We start from the raw sequence: 18,948 nt of genomic DNA on the forward strand, positions 1-18,948 counted from the left end.
AATGACAATGAAAACACGACAATCCAAAACCTATAGGATGCAGCAAAAGCAGTTCTAAGAGGGAAGTTTATAGCTATACAAGCCTACCTCAAGAAACAAGAAAAATCTCAAATAAATAATCTAACCTTATACCTAAAGGAACTAGAGAAAGAAGAACAAACAAAACCCAAAGTTAGAAATCATAAAGAGCAGAGCAGAAATAAATGAAATAGAAACAAAGAAAACAATAGCAAAGATCAATAAAACTAAAAGCTGGTTCTTTGAGAAGATGAACAAAATTGATAAACCATTAGCCAGACTCATAAAGAAAAAGAGGAAGATGACTCAAATCAATAAAATTAGAAATAAAAAAGGAGAAGTTACAAAAGACACCACAGGAATACAAAGCATCCTAAGAGACCACTACAAGCAACTCTATGCCAATAAAATGGACAACCTGGAAGAAATGGACAAATTCTTAGAAAGGTATAACCTTCCAAGACTGAACCAGGAAGAAATAGAAAATATGAACAGACCAGTCACAAGTAATAAAATTGAAACTGTGATTAAAAAGCTTCCAACAAACAAAAGTCCAGGACCAGATAGCTTCACAGGCGAATTCTATCAAACATTGCAATTCCAAATAGGCCAATATATATGAAGGAGCACAACATCAAGTAATAATCATCAGAACCATCATCACTCAGTTTTTCACAAGAAACAGTAGCAGCCACTACTGTTTTCTCTTTTGAGTCAGGAACTTGACACATCTTCAGATCATCAGAAAAGTAATTATAAAGGTTAACAATGAGAAGAGTTTTTTAAGTACATTTTCCTAGAAAAAATAATACACTATTCTAAGACATGAATTTGGCTTTCTCTATTGAGATAGAAGATTAAAGCTAAACAATTACACATCCAATTAATTATTTATTTTGTTTCATGCTTGGCTGATGATCTGTAATATCAGATTATACCAATATCACTTATATCTAAAGGAATCTATTCACATAACATAGGGCAGGCGTGTAAAAACAAACACAGTCCAAGTTAAGTAATATTCTCGTTTTTACAAAGATCCTCTTAAAATATCTCTAAATTTATTCTTAAGCCATGAGTTTATAAATATAAAACATAATCTAAATATTAGTTGTAAAAGTAAAATAAGACTAGCAAATTCTATGAATCATTAAGAAAAGCAACTTTATAATTATGTGGTATACAAGACTGCAGGACATAAAAAAAAACAGTGCGAAAATAAGGTGGAGAGAAAATAACACTGTTAAGTACAATGAATAACAAAACACAGGAAGGCAACATGATAATGTGACTACTAGGCAATACGTCCAACAAAAATCAGCCATCTGTTCAATATGGAGCCCACTAGGAAGACAAAGAATTATTTGGCATACCCCACCAGGGCTCTAAACTACATTTGTTCATTCTTTCAATTAAATTTATTAAGCACCTGCTATTTGCCAGGACACGGTGTACCTGGTTAGGAGGAAACAAATCACAAAATAATCTCATCTCTTTCAATATGCCAACAAGTAGACTATGTCATATTCTACATATTTTCATTATTTGTTTAAGATCTGATTATACTTTCATTTTAACTTTTTTTTTCTTTTTTTTGCGGTACGCGGGCCTCTCACTGTTCTGGCCTCTCCTGCTGTGGAGCACAGGCTCCGGACGCACAGACTCAGCGGCCATGGCTCACGGGCCCAGCCGCTCCACGGCATGTGGGATCTTCCCAGACTAGGGCACGAACCAGTGTCCCCTGCATCGGCAGGCGGACTCTCAACCACTGCACCACCAGGGAAGCCCCATTTTAACTTTAATATTACTTTATGTCATACGAATCTATGAAAAATGTAAAAGCATAACATAATTCAGAGAGAAGTCTTTAAACGATCCCTATCGGCTTCAGCATTTTTGGACGAATAAGAAAAAAGTTAACTTTTCAATGTCACTGAAACATCACAATGCAGAAGAATCTATGGATGTGACAGTGGTTTTTATTTCTGAAATTGAAGCAAATAACCATAAAATTTAAACTCAAGATAATTCCAGGCATAAACCACCAGTTCTCAAATATTTTAGTTTCAGGACTCCTGAGCTCTCATAAAAATGACTGAGAACCCCAAGGAATTCCTTGCTTATGTTGGTGAAATCTGCTGATATTTACCATTTTATGAATGAAAATTGAAAAAAAATTAAATATTGATATACTAACTCATTTTAAATAGCAATAATAAACTCATGTTAACATAAGCAACATATTTTATGAAAACTAACTATATTCTCTAAAACAAAAAATTAATGATGGGGGCATTGCTTTTACATTTTTGCAATTCTCTTCAAAGTCTAGCTTAATAGAAGACAGCTAGATTCTCATATCTCCATTTGTAATCAATTTGTCTGTTGCTATTTGTTATTTTGGTTGAAGTATATGAAGACTATCTAGCCTTACATAGATAGATAACTGGAAAAGGAAGAGGATTACAATAGTCTTTTCAGACAGCTGTGGGTATTCTTCTTCAATATTATACCAAAATTTGACAAGTGGTAGTTTAGTTGCAATGTGGAATCATACTCTAATACATTAAAATCCATTGGTGTACCTTGCACTTTAAATCAATCTTTACCCATGCATGATTTTGTAATGATACACGTGGATTATTTGGAGAATACTGGTTCACTGAGTTATACAGGTCTTCCAAATGTTGATGTATTTCATTATACAAAATAAGTAAATCACACTTGCTAATATCACTATCAATTTATCTGAAAAGTCTTTAAGTATTGGGAAGCCATCAGGCTCACTTTGGCAGGTAAAATGTCCCAACAACCCTAATTTTTGTTTGAAAGCTCAAATTTTTATCACTGGTAACAAATACTATCAGTTGTTTTCCACGTAGTCACTGACTCACTTCATTCATTTCCATGAAAATGCCTGCCAGATACCCAAGTCTGAATAACCAAACTTTGTTGGTCATTTTTCAAGTAAAAATTCTGTTCCACGAAAAGAGCAGCCAGTTCAGCTCACAACTCAGTATCTGCACAAACGCTTTTCTTCACAACTATCATGTTCTGTTAATGTAGCAGAAGTGCTTTATTTGTGCTTCTCATTTCACAATATGGAATGTTAAAAAGGTGGGTATTCAAGGGTAGAAATTTTATCAAATTAATGTTTTGTACTGTTTCATCAAATATACTCAAGTGAAATATTCACCTTTTAAACTACAGGTGTGTGGTGATCAATAAAACAATGACAACTGGTACAGTTTGGTGCCACTGCCTTGATTCATACAAAGGCACTAGCAGCTAGCAGTTTCAGCAACTGTTGCTTTTGCAGTGCAAATGTCAATAAAATGAAAAAGACATCATAGCATTTTATAAAATTAGGTTTGACTTTTGTAGAACTCCTCAAAGATCTCAGGAACCCCTAGGGGTCCTTGCACTACACTTTGAGAATGACTTCAGTAAGCAATCAATAAATATTGATGATGGTGATCACGACAAAACTATTTCATATTACTCCCATCTTCAGATCACACCAAGATGAAAGTAAGAGTTTTATACTTCAATTCTTAAGACTTTCAGGAATGAAAATTCTATAATCTTCCTGACAATCAAATTCCAATATCTGATCTTTTAGACACAACACTTTCCCTATATTAACCATCTAAACTTTACTCTTTCCAGTATAGATGTATTCTATTTCTCTCTTCTGCAATCAATGGTTGACTGGTCCTGTTCAAATTCTGAAATATCTGGGAACAAAGGTGCATACCTAGGTGGAACTAAACCAACACCAACACAATCTATCAAGGGAAATTGTGAGATAAGCCAGCACTGAAGACTTACTATAATGGTCCAGAAAGTCAGAGAAACGCTCAAAAACTACTCATTTTAGGCAGGTTTTAAAAACTTATGTATTGTTTTGTTTTGTTTTTCAGTTTGGTTGTTTATGCAGTTTAGCTGAATCTAGATGTGTTTGTTATTTGAACTATGAGCCTTTTCATGTCTTGATATTAAAATGCATTCACAGGGGGCTTCCCTGGTGGCACAGTGGTTGAGAGTCCGCCTGCCGATGCAGGGGACACGGGTTCGTGCCCCGGTTCGGAAAGATCCCACATGCCGCGGAGCAGCTGGGCCTGTGAGCCATGGCCGCTGAGCCTGCGTGTCCGGAGCCTGTGCTCCGCAACGGGAGAGGCCACAACAGTGAGAGGCCCACGTACTGCAAAAAAAATAATAAAATAAAATAAAATACATTCACAAGTTCAACAAAGACTTATTGAGTACCTACTATGTGCCATGCTAGGCCCTAGAGATACAATATGAACAATAATAAAACCTTGTCACACTCAGAGCTTTTTCACCTTTGTGGTAGAAAGGGATAGCCGGTATATAAGCAGACTTATTAATAACATACGGAATTGAAGCGTGTGATCAATGCTACAAAAAAAAAGTAAAACTAGGTTAAGGGATGGAGAGTGACCAGTTAGGAGAAGTGGGAGGATTACTTTAAATTAAAAAGTCTTTACTGAGTAGATGTCTTTGGAGCTGAGACTTGAATGACTAATTCTGAGGATGTGGAATAAGAGCGTTCCAGATTGAAAGGCTAGGAAGTGCTGATGCCCTGAGATTGGAAATGAAACAAGGCAAGTCTGACTGAAACATACTGACCAAACAGGAGAATTACACAAGAAGTCAGAGCCATAGGCAGGTGCCAGGTCATGAAGCGATATGAAGGGAAGCTGATTTTAGATGGCACAGAATGGTTCTCACAACCTGATGGAAGTCACTTCCTCTTTTTAAAAATAGAGACGATGATATCAAACATACATGGGGGAAAGACAACAGGTTAGAATTCACAAGACATAAGTTCAAATTCCAGTTCTTCCCACTGTTATCTTAGAAACAAAAGAAGGCAGGGGGAGAAAATTAGTATTTATTAAATACTGGTAATTGCCACACTCTGAATCAGGTTTTGGTCCTATCTCATTTAATTCAACTAGGGTAAGTTATTTTCTCAGGTCTCTAAGCTGCCGTTTCTAACCCTATGAAGTGGAGAAGGTAATAATTAATATTTGTTGCAGCTACATTATGAATTGTCAGAAAGGTGCATAAAAAACTAACATGTAAAGTTCTTTGACAACTAAGTATCTAAAAGTATTATCATTATAGATAAACATATTTCTCTTTTAAGTCATAGATTTATATGACATTTGTCCTCCCTGTTTAGGATATTCTATTTCTGGTATAGAAAAAGAACATTTATTGAAGATCTCTTATGACTGTCACCAAACCAAAGAATAAGAGGGGCAATAAAACATTCCAGAGAGCCAGGTACCCCAATTTGAACTATTGATACAATGAGCCCTATGACCTAGATATTTTTTCAAGCTCTACCCATTCATGTTTTTCTTAATTGCTTCAATTTACATATGCACCCCTCTAAACCTACAAGAATCAACTTGCAAAAGGAAAGCCTCTCTTGTTCGTTGGCATCCTTTCATGGACACTGAGCTGTTGCTTCACACAGAACACCTGTGAAGCGGTTTCATAAGATCTCACATTACTGAACAGGAAACCAAGATGATTATGAATCCTTGAAAGCTTGGAAAGGACTGATAAGGGTAGTAAAGCTGCCTAATGAATTAAGCTGGCCAAGATGGGTGATAAGAAAGGCATTTACATCCAACATGGACGAACACCGTAACTACTTAAGAACGTTTCATATGTGGGGAAAAAAACCCTCAAAAAATCGTATTTTAATAAAGTCTCAATTGCAATTATTCATAGAAGCTTTCAATATATATTATTTCATTTACTTACACAGTAGCCAAAACGAAAATTACATGTGGAGTACAATTATGCATTCTGTGAAATGCATTAACTTTAAAGATAATTGCTAAAGTTTCATTTGCTAACTTATTATTACTTCTCTCAGCTTATTAAGCTTCTGATTCAAACTGTGAACTTACAAGAGAAAAGACCTTATAATTTACGTTTGCACCGCTGGCTAGAGCATACTTCTGGGCCTAGCGTCAATACTCAGGCAATCTTACCAAATGAAAGAAAGCCCACTCCCAAACAAATCCACGTACAATGAACTTTTTAACTCTGAAATTCACCAAACTCACTACTTACCTCTGGTATACAGGCTCCTGTGAAACCAAACAAGCCATTGGCATTGTCACTTTTTTGTATTACCAATCTTGCTGTAGAATTCTCTTCAGAAATGCGAGCTCCTCCACATACGGAGACTAGTTTAAGAATGAATAATTCTTCTCCTTCCTCTTCATTGTCATCTCTTGCAGAAACAATGAATGATTTGTTAGTTTCTCCCTGTCTGAATTCCACATATCCAGAAACAGGGTGTAAATCACTCTTTGCTGGCATGGCATGAAGTTCGTAAATTTCTTCAAGGGTCAATTTCCGCTCATAGGACCTCACATCCTGCATCAGACCTGTAAATCTGTCATTGCCATTCACTCCTGCCCCAATTCTCAGTGTTCCTGGACCTGAAATTAGAAATGGGTTTAAATGCTACAATAACCACAACTATCCTGTCCTAAAGTACAAGTGTGATTCAGAAAGTGAAGCGATTTTATTAAAAAGTCTTATTAGGTAAGTAAAGCTTTCACATAACTAGAACACAATTAAATAAAGCCTAGCTATTATAATGAAAAATGAATCATTAAAGTAATCGCTGGGATTTAAGATATTTTGTACCAAAGGATATGTTGTACATGCGTATGTACGTGTATATACATATGTATATGTATATATTTGGATAGACATTTCTTCTGGGAAATCTAAAAATTTCCTTGCACATCTAAGAATGGAATGATTCAATTCAGTCACAATTTTAAAACTTTAGTATTACTATCCTTTGAGAACTTCTATTCTTGATCTGTTAGAAATTCACCTTGAGTTAAATGAAGTTGTGAGAATTCAGCAAAAGGAGTTTTTGTGGACCAAAACTAACTTTTAATCCAAACAACTAATGCAATAAATGTAGAAAAAGAAATATTCCTTCCCAGGAACAACATTATATGAGTTTTAAGGACTTTTTCATGATAGTAACAATATGCAGCTCAACTCTTTACTATGCATCAATAATAACCCTTTTTAGGAATTCACCAATTCTTATTACTTTACTTATTCCCTCTCCAATAACTCAACTAAGATATTTATGTAAGATGAGAGTTTGGCAGTGATTTGGGATTGCCTCCATGCCTTCTCCAGAGGTTCTGGACTGACTATATAGTAATGAGAGTGAAATATCTACAATAGACAAAAATACACATGAACTTCACACACAATACTGAACAAACCCCAGACACTCAAGCGTACGCACTGCTCAATTCTATGTACATAAATTTTAAAAAGATTTAAAACTAATCTTATGCTCTTAGAAATGGCAATAGTAGTTGGGCACGGGGATGAGTCAATGACTAGAGAAGAGCCAAAGAGGGCTTCTGGAACACTGTTTCTTGATCTGGGGGCTGGTTACATGGAGTGCTGAAACTGATGAATTTAAAAATTTTTTTAATTCATCTACCTGTACACCTATATACACTTTTGTATATTTTATAATATACATAAAATATCCTGTATTTCATTAATAACCTAAAAATATATATATACCTTTTCAATTTTATTTCTAAGTTACAAATTATATAGACAATATAAGTTCCTTGCAGTAAGCTACATAAAGAAACACCAGCTCTTACTTTCCCCAATCTTTCCCATTCTACCACCATGTCATCATGGTGGTTAACATCATGTCAAAAAAATTGATGTTAACATCAATGTTAACAGACATATGTATATATTCACACAATCAAAAGATTAATAATTGAATGCCACAGATTGTTGTAAGCACAGTTCTTCAGGCTGAAATCAGTAGTGTGTGTATGTTGTTCTTTTTCCCATCTTTTTTCCTACTAGGAAAGAAAAAATACAACCAGATATCTAATGCAGGAGGTTCAGAAGGAAAATATTCTGTTAAGATATTTTCAAGGGTATATAAGCTCTGCTCTACTTTCCTACTAAATAAAAAAACAGAATCAAACTATAGGATAGAGGGGCTGGGAGAGAACTGGTGATTGTAACAGAAATAACTGATATTTGTACATAAACATGCAAACAAGTGTGTTTCTCAAGGAAACAGCACATAATTCAGCTTAAAGACAAGGATTCTCTCTTTAAAGCACACCATAGAATTCATCTATTTAACTCCTGATACTACAAACCCCTGTAATTGCTGGATTGTTCAATATGATTTTCTTTTGATTCCTCTTTAACCTTATCTCCACCACCCTTTACCTCCAGAACACTGAGCTGACAGCAGTTCTCCAGATACAATACTCTGCTTCACACTTCTACACCTTTGTTCCCTTTTCTACCTGGAATATCACACCCATCCCTCCTACTATCACAAGAGGAATTTTTTTCTTTCTTCCTTATTAATTTTTTCTTTCTTCCTACAATGTGTTGAAGTGATCTGTTTGCACACCTCTCTCCCAGAGCCTATTTCAGGTACTTTAAGGGCAGAGACTGCCTCCTTCATTTCTGCAACACTCAGCACAGAACTTATGGTCTTGGTAGACGTGTAGTTTTATTTAAAAAAATAAACCAATAATACACAAGCAGACTTTTAAATACCTACTAGCCTTTTTAAGAAGTCAAAATTTTTAAAAACTCAAAATTCAGGGTCCTAATTGTAAAGATAACACTCACCATCAGTAATGGCTTCTCCTTTTAGACTCTTGATTCCTCTGGGCATTGCATTTCCATCAAGGTAGAATTCAATTATACCATCATTGAGGATAATTAGAAGATGCAGCCAAACATTTTCTTCTAAGTATTTCATGACTCTTGTCTTGGCAATATAAGTAGCACTGGAACCCAGAGTTTTGTAATGAAGGGAAAGTGTCACATGGGATTCATCTGTCTGAATTTTTACCCCATAGTAGATGTTTCCGTTACCATCATCCTTTGCTATAACAAATCCATTCGTATTGGCATTGGGCATTACCCAAGCTGAAAATGTAAAGTTGGCAATTGAGTTGTTCCTCGAGGGATGGTATTTTGGATCAACAGTTCCAAATGCACCCTCTAGTCCACTGAAGTACAAAGCATCTGTTCCACTATGGTGACGCCTCATGTGCGGCTGTGAATGCACAGTGCTGGGAAAAATTCCAGCCAGCAAAAAATCTATCATTGGAGGCAAACCAGCAGTGAACTCACTAGACAGTATTTCCCAGCCTACTCGTACATCACAGAAGACACCCTGCTGCCTCAGAATGGTAAAGTTGGTGATATAAGACATATCATCTTCTGAGAGGACATCTTCTGCCACTTCTCTCTCTAGGCACTCTGGATCCAAGATAAAAACTCCAAAGGGATCATCATTGAATGGAATCATTACTGTCACCTGGAGGTTGGTTCCTGCTAGTTGGCCCCCAGGACCTGGGGACCCACCTGTAATAAGATAATTTATAAGGAATGAAAAACCAGAATTGGGAGTACTTTTTAGTACAAGATGAAGACAAAAAGAATTTGTTTAGCAAACTTCTCATTAAGTAATTTACTTGTTAATCAATGAACAATAGTGTCACCATATGGCTTTCACCACATTTTCAAGGGTATTCTGGTTCAGTATAATTTCATTAACAACCAGTCGAGCCTGAAAAGAGGATACTAACTAGAAAGGTTTAATTCCCATGCTTAAAACCAAAAGTGATGGGAAAATTGATTATTTAAATTATAGTATGAAGACCAACTTTAAGCTACCATGAATCTGTACTTCCTAACTACCATTAATGTTTTGTTTGAGATACTCTATTTGGTGTGGAAAAAAATCTATTTACAAGTTTGAGGATGGATATGTGTCCATCCATAAAACTTCATTTAACTGTATTTTCTATACAGCTCTAATTATTCCAGCATAAAATAGTAAATTTTGGTGGTAAAATAAAAGAGATGAGAAAACACAGTACCTGAAATGTTTACAAGCTTTAAAATATAAAACTCATTGAATTCAGGAATTTTGTCTGGAAAAGCATGGAGAATTATTGGTTTGGCTCCTTCTCCATCTATAAAGTTAACAGTGCCTGAAGTTTCATAGAACTCTTGTCCAGGTTGCAAAACAGAATCATTCTGATATAGCTGCCAAGCCACAGAAACATTGCCAAAGTGTCCTCGGTGCCTCCAAATCCTGTATAACAAATTAAAGAAAATGATTTTTTATGAAAAATGTATAAGTAGTGAGTAACTCTACTGAGAACTTTCTGTATTATCTCAGAAATACACTTTGTCTATTTATCATCTTTAATATAAACCAGCCAGCCAGTTCTTACTGAGCAACCATGAAGAATCTCATCGAAAAGGAAGAATGAAGTAGAACTTTAAATAATAAAAAGAAGCAGTCTTAAAAATCATAATCTTCGAAGTCCAAACTGAAAGATAAATAAATTCTAAGATAAATCCAATCAAAAAATATTTAGATGAGAATTGGCAAAAGTTCTTCAAAAGCAAAGCCTAGGGTGAGGGTAGTCACATATCATTTGAAAGAAGAATTCCAGAAGACCTTGAATAATTGAAGTCTCTCAGTCTTGACGAGGAACAGAAGTGGGGTAAAGGAGGGTGGGGAGAGTATTTTCTGCTTTCCATCTAAAGTGTCGGGGGTTTTTTTAACAAGTGGAAACAGCATGAACAAAGTTTACGATTCATTCAGACTACCAACTTTGAAATTATTCCATTCTTAACCATTTTTTTAATTTTGAAAGATTAACAATGTTTCAAATTTTTGCATACGTAAAGATTTTATTTTATTTTAACCAATTTTGAATTTGCTTGTCCAAGTATGCTTACCAAAATGAATTAGTCTTTCCTTCTTCTACTGCTTTGTCTATGGGCTCCAAGGAAAAAATACCATTTGGGTCATCATTAGCTTCAATTATCACTGTAGCTATTCCAAATTGATATACTACTGTATCACCTAAATTAAAAATGGAAAAGTCAAAATAACAAAAAAGTACTTGACTTATTGTTAAATTTGTATTTTTAAACTAAGAAACAATTTAAAATAAGGTTCAAATTCCAGGAAGAATTTCCTCATTGAAGGTCATAAATAAATGAAAGAGATGCCTAAATAAGTTTAATGTGACCTGTCTCTGAAGAAATGTTTAATTACAGAAGAACTACTTTACTGAAAAACATACATGATATTTTTCTTTGCAATAGGAATATCACCTCAATAGTTTAATTAGAAATTAAAAACATAGCTTTATCAAATTTCAACATTTTGAGGTAGATTCTTTCATTTCATAAAAATTAATGAAAGTATTACCTCATAAGATATATTAATTAGAATCACTGGCTTAAATATTGGATTGGCCAAAAAGTTCCTTCGGGTTTTTCCATAACATCTTATGGAAAAGCCTGAACGAACCTTTTGGGCAACCCAATTATTTCCATTTAGATCTCCACCTTTAGGCAGCAGAGCCTGATCTGATCATACATAGAACAAAGCAATCTTTATGGTGTTGAACTTGATTCCTTTCTACTCCAATTGTTTCCACAGCATGTTAGCACCATTACAGCCAATAAATTAGGTCTCTTCTAATCACTCCCCTGAGGTCCATAGCTTTTCCTCTTACTGGAGCTGTTCCCTCTGTGAGCAAAAGTCTTCCCAACCTTTATTCACTTCTTTTCACTCATCAGGACCAGCTCAAGCAACAACTCTTCCGGGAATTCTTCCTTGAATTCCCAAGTTAAGTGCATCCTCCACTGTGTTCCTACAGCACTTCACACTTTGTCAATCTGGCATAGTGATTATCACCTTATATTAATACACACACACACTGACACGTACACACACTCAGGCACACACACACACAATATTACTGTTAAGTTCTTGTACAAATGCTTCTTAATCAATTTCATCCTCTAGCAGGGTAGATGCTCAGTCATTGGTATTTATCAAAGTTTGCTGAACTGACACAAATAAAACTTTGAAAATTAGACGAGGACAACACCTAAAACTAAAATTAGAGAAACAGAAATACGTGGCAAACCAGCACATTAAAAATAATTTATATAAATATACAATTGTACTCAACCTTACTTGATAATATTAGCAAATGGAAAGAGGAAAAAAACATAAAAACAGACAGTAAATCACTGTATAGAAAATCCTGACATTATGCAGGAATAAAATAACTTAAAATATATCATAAAATCTAACAAAAACAAATAAAACAAGAACGCCTAATTTTGGCAGGGTTCTGCTATAATGTACATTTGTTATGCAACATGTCATAGGTGGTATTGAAAATAATGGAGAGGAAGGGGAATAGGAAGAAAGACACAAATAGAGAGACAAAGGAATAGGGAGAATGATAAACACAGCACAAACAAAAATTAAGTGATCTCTTTCTTTTCCTCTTCTTCTTTCTTAATATTTCAGTCTAAGAGGTAGAGCACAACGTAGGCATGCATGCTGTGAGTTAGGGATACAACACCACAGTGACCCAACACAAGGTTAGAGCTCATGCAGGGTAAGGAAGACATCTCCAACAGAGAAAAGCTTGGGGTTTGATGTTGGAGTCTGAATGGAGTGGGAGGGCATCCACATGAGGGTACGGGGTTGGCCTAGAGCAGGAAGCTAGAACACTACTGCAGTAAGAAAAGCAGACTCATTGTGGGAAGAAGGTAAACGAAGCAATGGGAAAGTGGTTACACACAAGGTGAATTAATCAAATAAGTAAATATATTGATATTAAAGATAATGGGAGCTGGATTTCTCATTACCAGGGGAGGAAGAGATAAATATGAAAACTAGAATGAAACTTGTGATACTGGATAGAAATGGAGACCCTAGGTGAACTAACGGTCTTCAATGTATACAGCTGGGTACAGAACTACAGATGTTAATGTGTGTGTGTATATACATAAATTCATTCATACATACATATATTCCCTATCTCTTTAAGAGGGCCTAGGAGGACCATAAACTCAATAATAATTAGCGTACCTAGTGCCGAGGTCCTGTTTTCTACTTAACATTCTTGGGCTTTCCCTGGTGGCGCAGTGGTTAAAAATCCACCTACCAATGCAGGGGACACGGGTTCAAGCCCTGGTCTGGGAAGATCCCACATGCCGCGGAGCAACTAAGCCCGTGCACCACAACTACTGAGCCTGCGCACTAGAGCCTGCGAGCCACAACTACTGAGCCTGTGCACCACAACTACTGAGCCTTTCCTCTAGAGCCCGTGAGCCACAACTACTGAGGCCTGCATGCCTAGAGACCATGCACCGCAACAAGAGAAGCCACCACAATGAGAAGCCCATACACCGCAACAAAGAGTAGCCCCTACTCACTGCAACTAGAGAAAGTCTCCATGCAGCAACAAAGACCCAACGCAGCCAAAAAATAATAATAATAATAAAATAAATAAATAACATTCCTCACTAAGAGGAGTCAGGGCTTCTTGAAAAAATGACTGATTTCAGGGTTTTGACAGGAAAAGTAGGAGTCTGGACTAGCTTGCTGTTCCAGGAAGTAAGAAAATGCTCACAGTATAATAGGGACAGGTCACAAAGACAAAAAAGTCATCTTGAACAGGCTACCACTGCCCAAATCTGGGACAATTTGACCATCAAAGTAAATAACGATAGCGAAATAGGGCGAGTAGTTAGTTGTTAGTGTCAGTTGCTTGGCGGTGGTGGCCGCAGTCACCATGAAGGGTACTGGACGGCAGGTGAAGGTGGTCACCGTGGCAGTGTGTGAGCCCCTCAGATGATGAGGTCATCTGCAATAAAATTCCTGAGACACCTTCAAGATGGTGAAGCAGTATCACGTTGAGATGACCTTCCTCCCCACAAATACATCAGAAATACATCTACATATGGAACAACTCCTACAGAACACCTACTGAACACTGGCAGAAGACCTCAGACTTCACAAAAGATAAATTTTTTTTTTCCTTTTTCTCTTTTTGTAAGTGTGTATGTGTATGCTTTTTTGTGTGATTTTGTCTGTGCAGCTTTGCTTTTACCATTTGACCTAGGGTTCCATCTCTCCTTTTTTTCTTTAGTATAGTTCTTAGCGCTTGTTATCATTGGTGGATTTGTTTTTAGGTTTGGTGGCTCTCTTCTTTCTTTCTTTTTTCTTTTTTTAATTACTTTTTAATTTTTTTATTTTTAATAATTTTTTTATTTTTTATTTTTTATTTTAATAACTTTATTTCTTTTTATTTATTTTTTCTTTCTTTTTTTTCTCCTTTTTTTTCTGAGCCATGTGGCTGACAGGGTCTTGGTGCTCCAGCTGGGTGTCAGACCTGGGCCTCTGAGGTGGGAGAGCTGAATTGAGGATACTGGTCCACCAGAGACCTCCCGGCTCCATGTAATATCAAGCAGCGAAAGCTCTCCCAGAGAGCTCCATCTCAACACTAAGACCCAGCTCCACTCCACAAAGAGCAAGTTACAGTGCTGGACACCCTATGCCAAACAACTAGCAAGACAGGAACACAACCCCACCCATTAGCAGAGAGGCTGCCTAAAATCATAATAAGGTCACAAACACCCCAAAACACACCACCGGACGCAGTTCTGCCCACCAGAAAGACGAGATCCAGACTCATCTACCAGAATACAGGCACCAGTCCCCTCCACCAAGAAGCCTACACAACCTACAGGACCAACCTTAGCCATTGGGGGCAGACACCAAAAACAATGGGAACTACAAACCTGCAGTATGGGAAAAGGAGACCCCAAACACAGTAAGTTAAGCAAAATGAGAAGACAGAGAAACAGCAGATGAAGGAGCAAGATAAAAACCCACCAGACCAAACAAATGAAGAGGAAACAGGCAGTCTACCTGAAAAAGAATTCAGAGTAATGATACTAAAGATGATCCAAAATCTTGGAAATAGAATGGAGAAAGAACAAGAAATGTTTAACAAGGACCTAGAAGAACTAAAGAGCAAACAATGATGAACAACATAACAAATGAAATCAAAAATTCTCTAGAAGGAATCAATAGCAGAATAACTGAGGCAGAAGAACAGATAAGTGACCTGGAAGATAAAATAGTGGAAATAACTACCACAGAGCAGAATAAAGAAAAAAGAATAAAAAGAATTGAGGACACTCTCAGAGACGTCTGGGACAACATTAAATGCACCAACATTCTAATTATAGGGGTCTCAGAAGAAGAAGAGAAAAAGAAAGGGACTGAGAAAATATTTGAAGAGATTATAGTTGAAAAGTTCCCTAATATGGGAAAGGAAATAGTCAAACAACTCCAGGAGGCGCAGAGAGTCCCATACGGATAAATCCAAGGAGAAACATGCTAAGACACATACTAATCAAACTATCAAAAATCAAATACAAAGAAAAAATATTAAGAGCACCAAGGGAAAAACAACAAATAACATACAAGGGAATCCCCATAAGGTGAACAGATGATCTTTCAGCAGAAACTCTGCAAGCCAGAAGGGAGTGGCAGGACATATTTAAAGTGATGAAAGGGAAAAACCTATAACCAAGATTACTCTTCCCAGCAAGGATCTCATTCAGATTCAACGGAGAAATTAAAACTTTTACAGACAAACAAGCAAAAGCTAAGAGAATTCAGCACCACCAAACCAGCTTTACAACAAATGCTAAAGGAACTTCTCTAGGCAGGAAACACAAGAGAAGGAAAAGACCTACAATAACAAACCAAAAATAATTAAGAAAATGGAAATAGGAACATATATATCGATAATGACCTTAAATGTAAATGGATTAAATGCTCCAACCAAAAGACACAGACTGGCTGAATGGATACAAAAACAAGACCCATATATATGCTGTCTACAAGAGACCGACTTCAGACCTAGGGACACATACAGACTGAAAGTGAGGGGATGGAAAAAGGTATTCCATGCAAACGGAAATCAAAAGAAAGTTAAGTAGCAATTCTCATATCAGACAAAATAGACTTAAAGATTATTACAAAAAGAGACAAGGAAAGACACTTCGTAATGATCAAGGGATCAATCCAAGAAGAAGATTTAACAGTTGTAAATATTTATGAACCCAACACAGGAGTACCTCAATACATAAGGCAAATGCTAACAGCTATAAAAGGGGAAATTGACAGTAACACAATCATAGTAGGGGACTTTAACACCTCACCTTCACCAATGGACAGATCATCCAAATTGAAAATACATAAGGAAACACAAGATTTAAATGATACTTTAAATGAGATGGACTTAATTGATATTTACAGAACATTCCATCCAAAAAACAACAGAATACACTTTCTTCTCAAGTGCTCATGGAACACTCTCCAGGATAGATCATATCTGGGGTCACAAACCAAGCCTTGCTAAATTTAAGAAAATTGAAATCATATCAAGTATCTTTTCCAACCACAATGCTATGAGACTAGGTATCAATTATAGGAAAAAATCTGTAAAAAATACAAACACATGGAGGCTAAACAATACAGTATTAAAAAACCAAGAGATTGGGCTTCCCTGGTGGCGCAGTGGTTGAGAGTCTGCCTGCCAATGCAGGGGACGCGGGTTCGTGCCCCGGTCCGGGAAGATCCCACATGCCGCGGAGAGGCTGGGCCCGTGAGCCGTGGCTGCTGAGCCCGCGCGTCCAGAACCTGTGTTCCGTGGCGGGAGAGGCCACAGAGGTGAGAGGCCCGCGTACCGCAAAAAAGAAAAAAAAAAAAAAAAAACCAAGAGATTACTGAAGAAATAAAAACAATACCTAGAAACAAATGACAATGAAAACACGATGACCCAAAACCTATGGGATGCAGCAAAAGCAGTTGTAAGAGGGAAGTTTATACCAATACAATCCTACCTCAAGAAACAAGAAACACCTGAAATAAACAACCTAACCTTACACTTAAAGCAATTAGAGAAAGAAGAACAAAAAAAACCCCTAAAGTTAGCAAAAGGAAAGAAATCATAAAGATCAGAGCAGAAATAAATGAAAAAGAAATGAAGGAAATGATAGCAAAGATCATTAAAACGAAAAACTGATTCTTTGAGAAGATAAACAAAATTAATAGACCATTACCCAGACTCATCAAGAAAAAAAGGGAGAAGACTCAAATCAATAGAATTAGAAATTAAAAAGGAGAAGTAACAACTGACACTGCAGAAATACAAAGAATCATGAGACAGTACTACAAGCAACTCTATGCCAATAAAATGGACAACCTGGAAGAAATGGACAAATTCTTAAAAAAGCACAATCTTCCGAAACTGAACCAGGAAGAAATAGAAAATATAAAGAGACCAATCACAAGCACTGAAATTGAAACTGTGATTAAAAATCTTCCAGCAAAGAAAAGCTTAGGACTTGATGGTTTCACAGGCATATTCTATCAAACATTTAGAGAAGAGCTAACACCTAAACTTCTCAAACTCTTACAAAATATAGCAGAGGGAGGAACACTCCCAAACTCATTCTATGAGGCCGCCATCACCCTGATACCAAAATCAGACAAAGATATCACAAAGAAAGAAAACTACAGGTCAATATCACTGATGAACACAGATGCAAAAATCCTCAAAAAAATACTAGCAAACAGAATCCAACAGCACATTAAAAGGATCATACACCAGGATCAAGTGGGGTTTACCCAAGGAATGCAAGGATTCTTCAATATACGCAAATTAATCAATGTGATACATCATACTAACCAACTGAAGGAGAAAAACCATATGATCATCTCAATAGTTGCAGAAAAAGCTTTTGACAAAATTCAACACCCATTTATGATAAATACCCTCCAGAAAGCAGGCACAAAGGGAACTTACCTCAACATAATAAAGGCCATATATGACAAACCCACAGCCAACATCGTTCTCAATGGTGAAAAACTGAAACCATTTCCTCTAAGATCAGGAACAAGACAAGGATGTCCACTCTCACCACTATTATTCAACATAGTTTTGGAAGTTTTAGCCACAGTAATCAAAGAAGAAAAAGAAATAAAAGGAATCCAAATCGGAAAAGAAGAAGTAAAACTGTCACTGTTTGCAGATGACATGATAATATACAGAGAGAATCCTAAAGATGCTACCAGAAAACTACTAGAGCTAATCAATGAATTTGGTAGAGTAGCAGGATACAAAATTAGTGCACAGAAATCTCTTGCATTCCTATACACTAATGATGATGAAAAATCTGAAAGAGGAATTAAGGAAACACTCCCATTTACTACTGCAACAAAAAGAATAAAATACCTAGCAATAAACCTACCTAAGGAGACAAAAGACCTGTATGCAGAAAACTATAAGACACTGATAAAAGAAATTAATAATGATACCATCAGATCGAGAGATATACCATATTCTTGAAGAATCAACATTGTGAAAATGACTATACTACGCAAAGCAATCTACAGATTCAATGCAATCCCTATCAAACTACCAATGGCATTTTGCACAGAACTAGAACAAAAAATTTCACAATTTGTATGGAAACACAAAAGACCCCGAATAGCCAAAGCAATCTTGAGAAAGAAAAACAGAGCTGGAGGAATCAGGCTCCCTGACTTCAGACTACACTACAAAGCTACAGTAATCAAGACAGTATGGTACTGGCACAAAAACAGAAAAATAGATCAGTGGAATAGGATAGAAAGCCCAGAGATAAACCCCCACACCTATGGTCACCTTATTTTTGATAAAGGAGGCAAGAATATACAATGGAGAAAAGACAGCCTCTTCAATAAGTGGTGCTGGGAAAAATGGACAGCTACATGTAAAAGAATGAAATTAGAACACTCCCTAACATCATACACAAAAATAAACTCAAAATGGATTAAAGATCTAAGTGTAAAGCCAGACACTATACAACTCTTAGAGGAAAACATAGGCAGAACACTCTATGATATAAATCACAGCAAGATCCTTTCTAACCCACCTC

The 18,948-nt window shown here is 36.4% G+C and overlaps 1 protein-coding gene across 1 annotated transcript in view; it reads right to left on the reverse strand.

The window, feature by feature from the left end:
- The window catches only part of ADGRV1 (adhesion G protein-coupled receptor V1), a gene marked incomplete at both ends in the record, with an annotated part of 526,225 nt that overhangs the window by 472,846 nt on the left and 34,431 nt on the right, over positions 1–18,948 (reverse strand). The window contains 4 exons of the mRNA XM_079702360.1: positions 6,139–6,512; positions 8,737–9,480; positions 9,999–10,216; positions 10,873–10,999. Of these exons, the coding sequence (XP_079558486.1) occupies positions 6,139–6,512; positions 8,737–9,480; positions 9,999–10,216; positions 10,873–10,999 (1,463 nt within the window). The remainder of the gene's footprint in view (positions 1–6,138; positions 6,513–8,736; positions 9,481–9,998; positions 10,217–10,872; positions 11,000–18,948) is intronic.

Source organism: Hyperoodon ampullatus, assembly GCF_949752795.1.
Source record: "Hyperoodon ampullatus genome assembly, chromosome: 4".
Classification (NCBI taxonomy): domain Eukaryota; kingdom Metazoa; phylum Chordata; class Mammalia; order Artiodactyla; family Ziphiidae; genus Hyperoodon; species Hyperoodon ampullatus.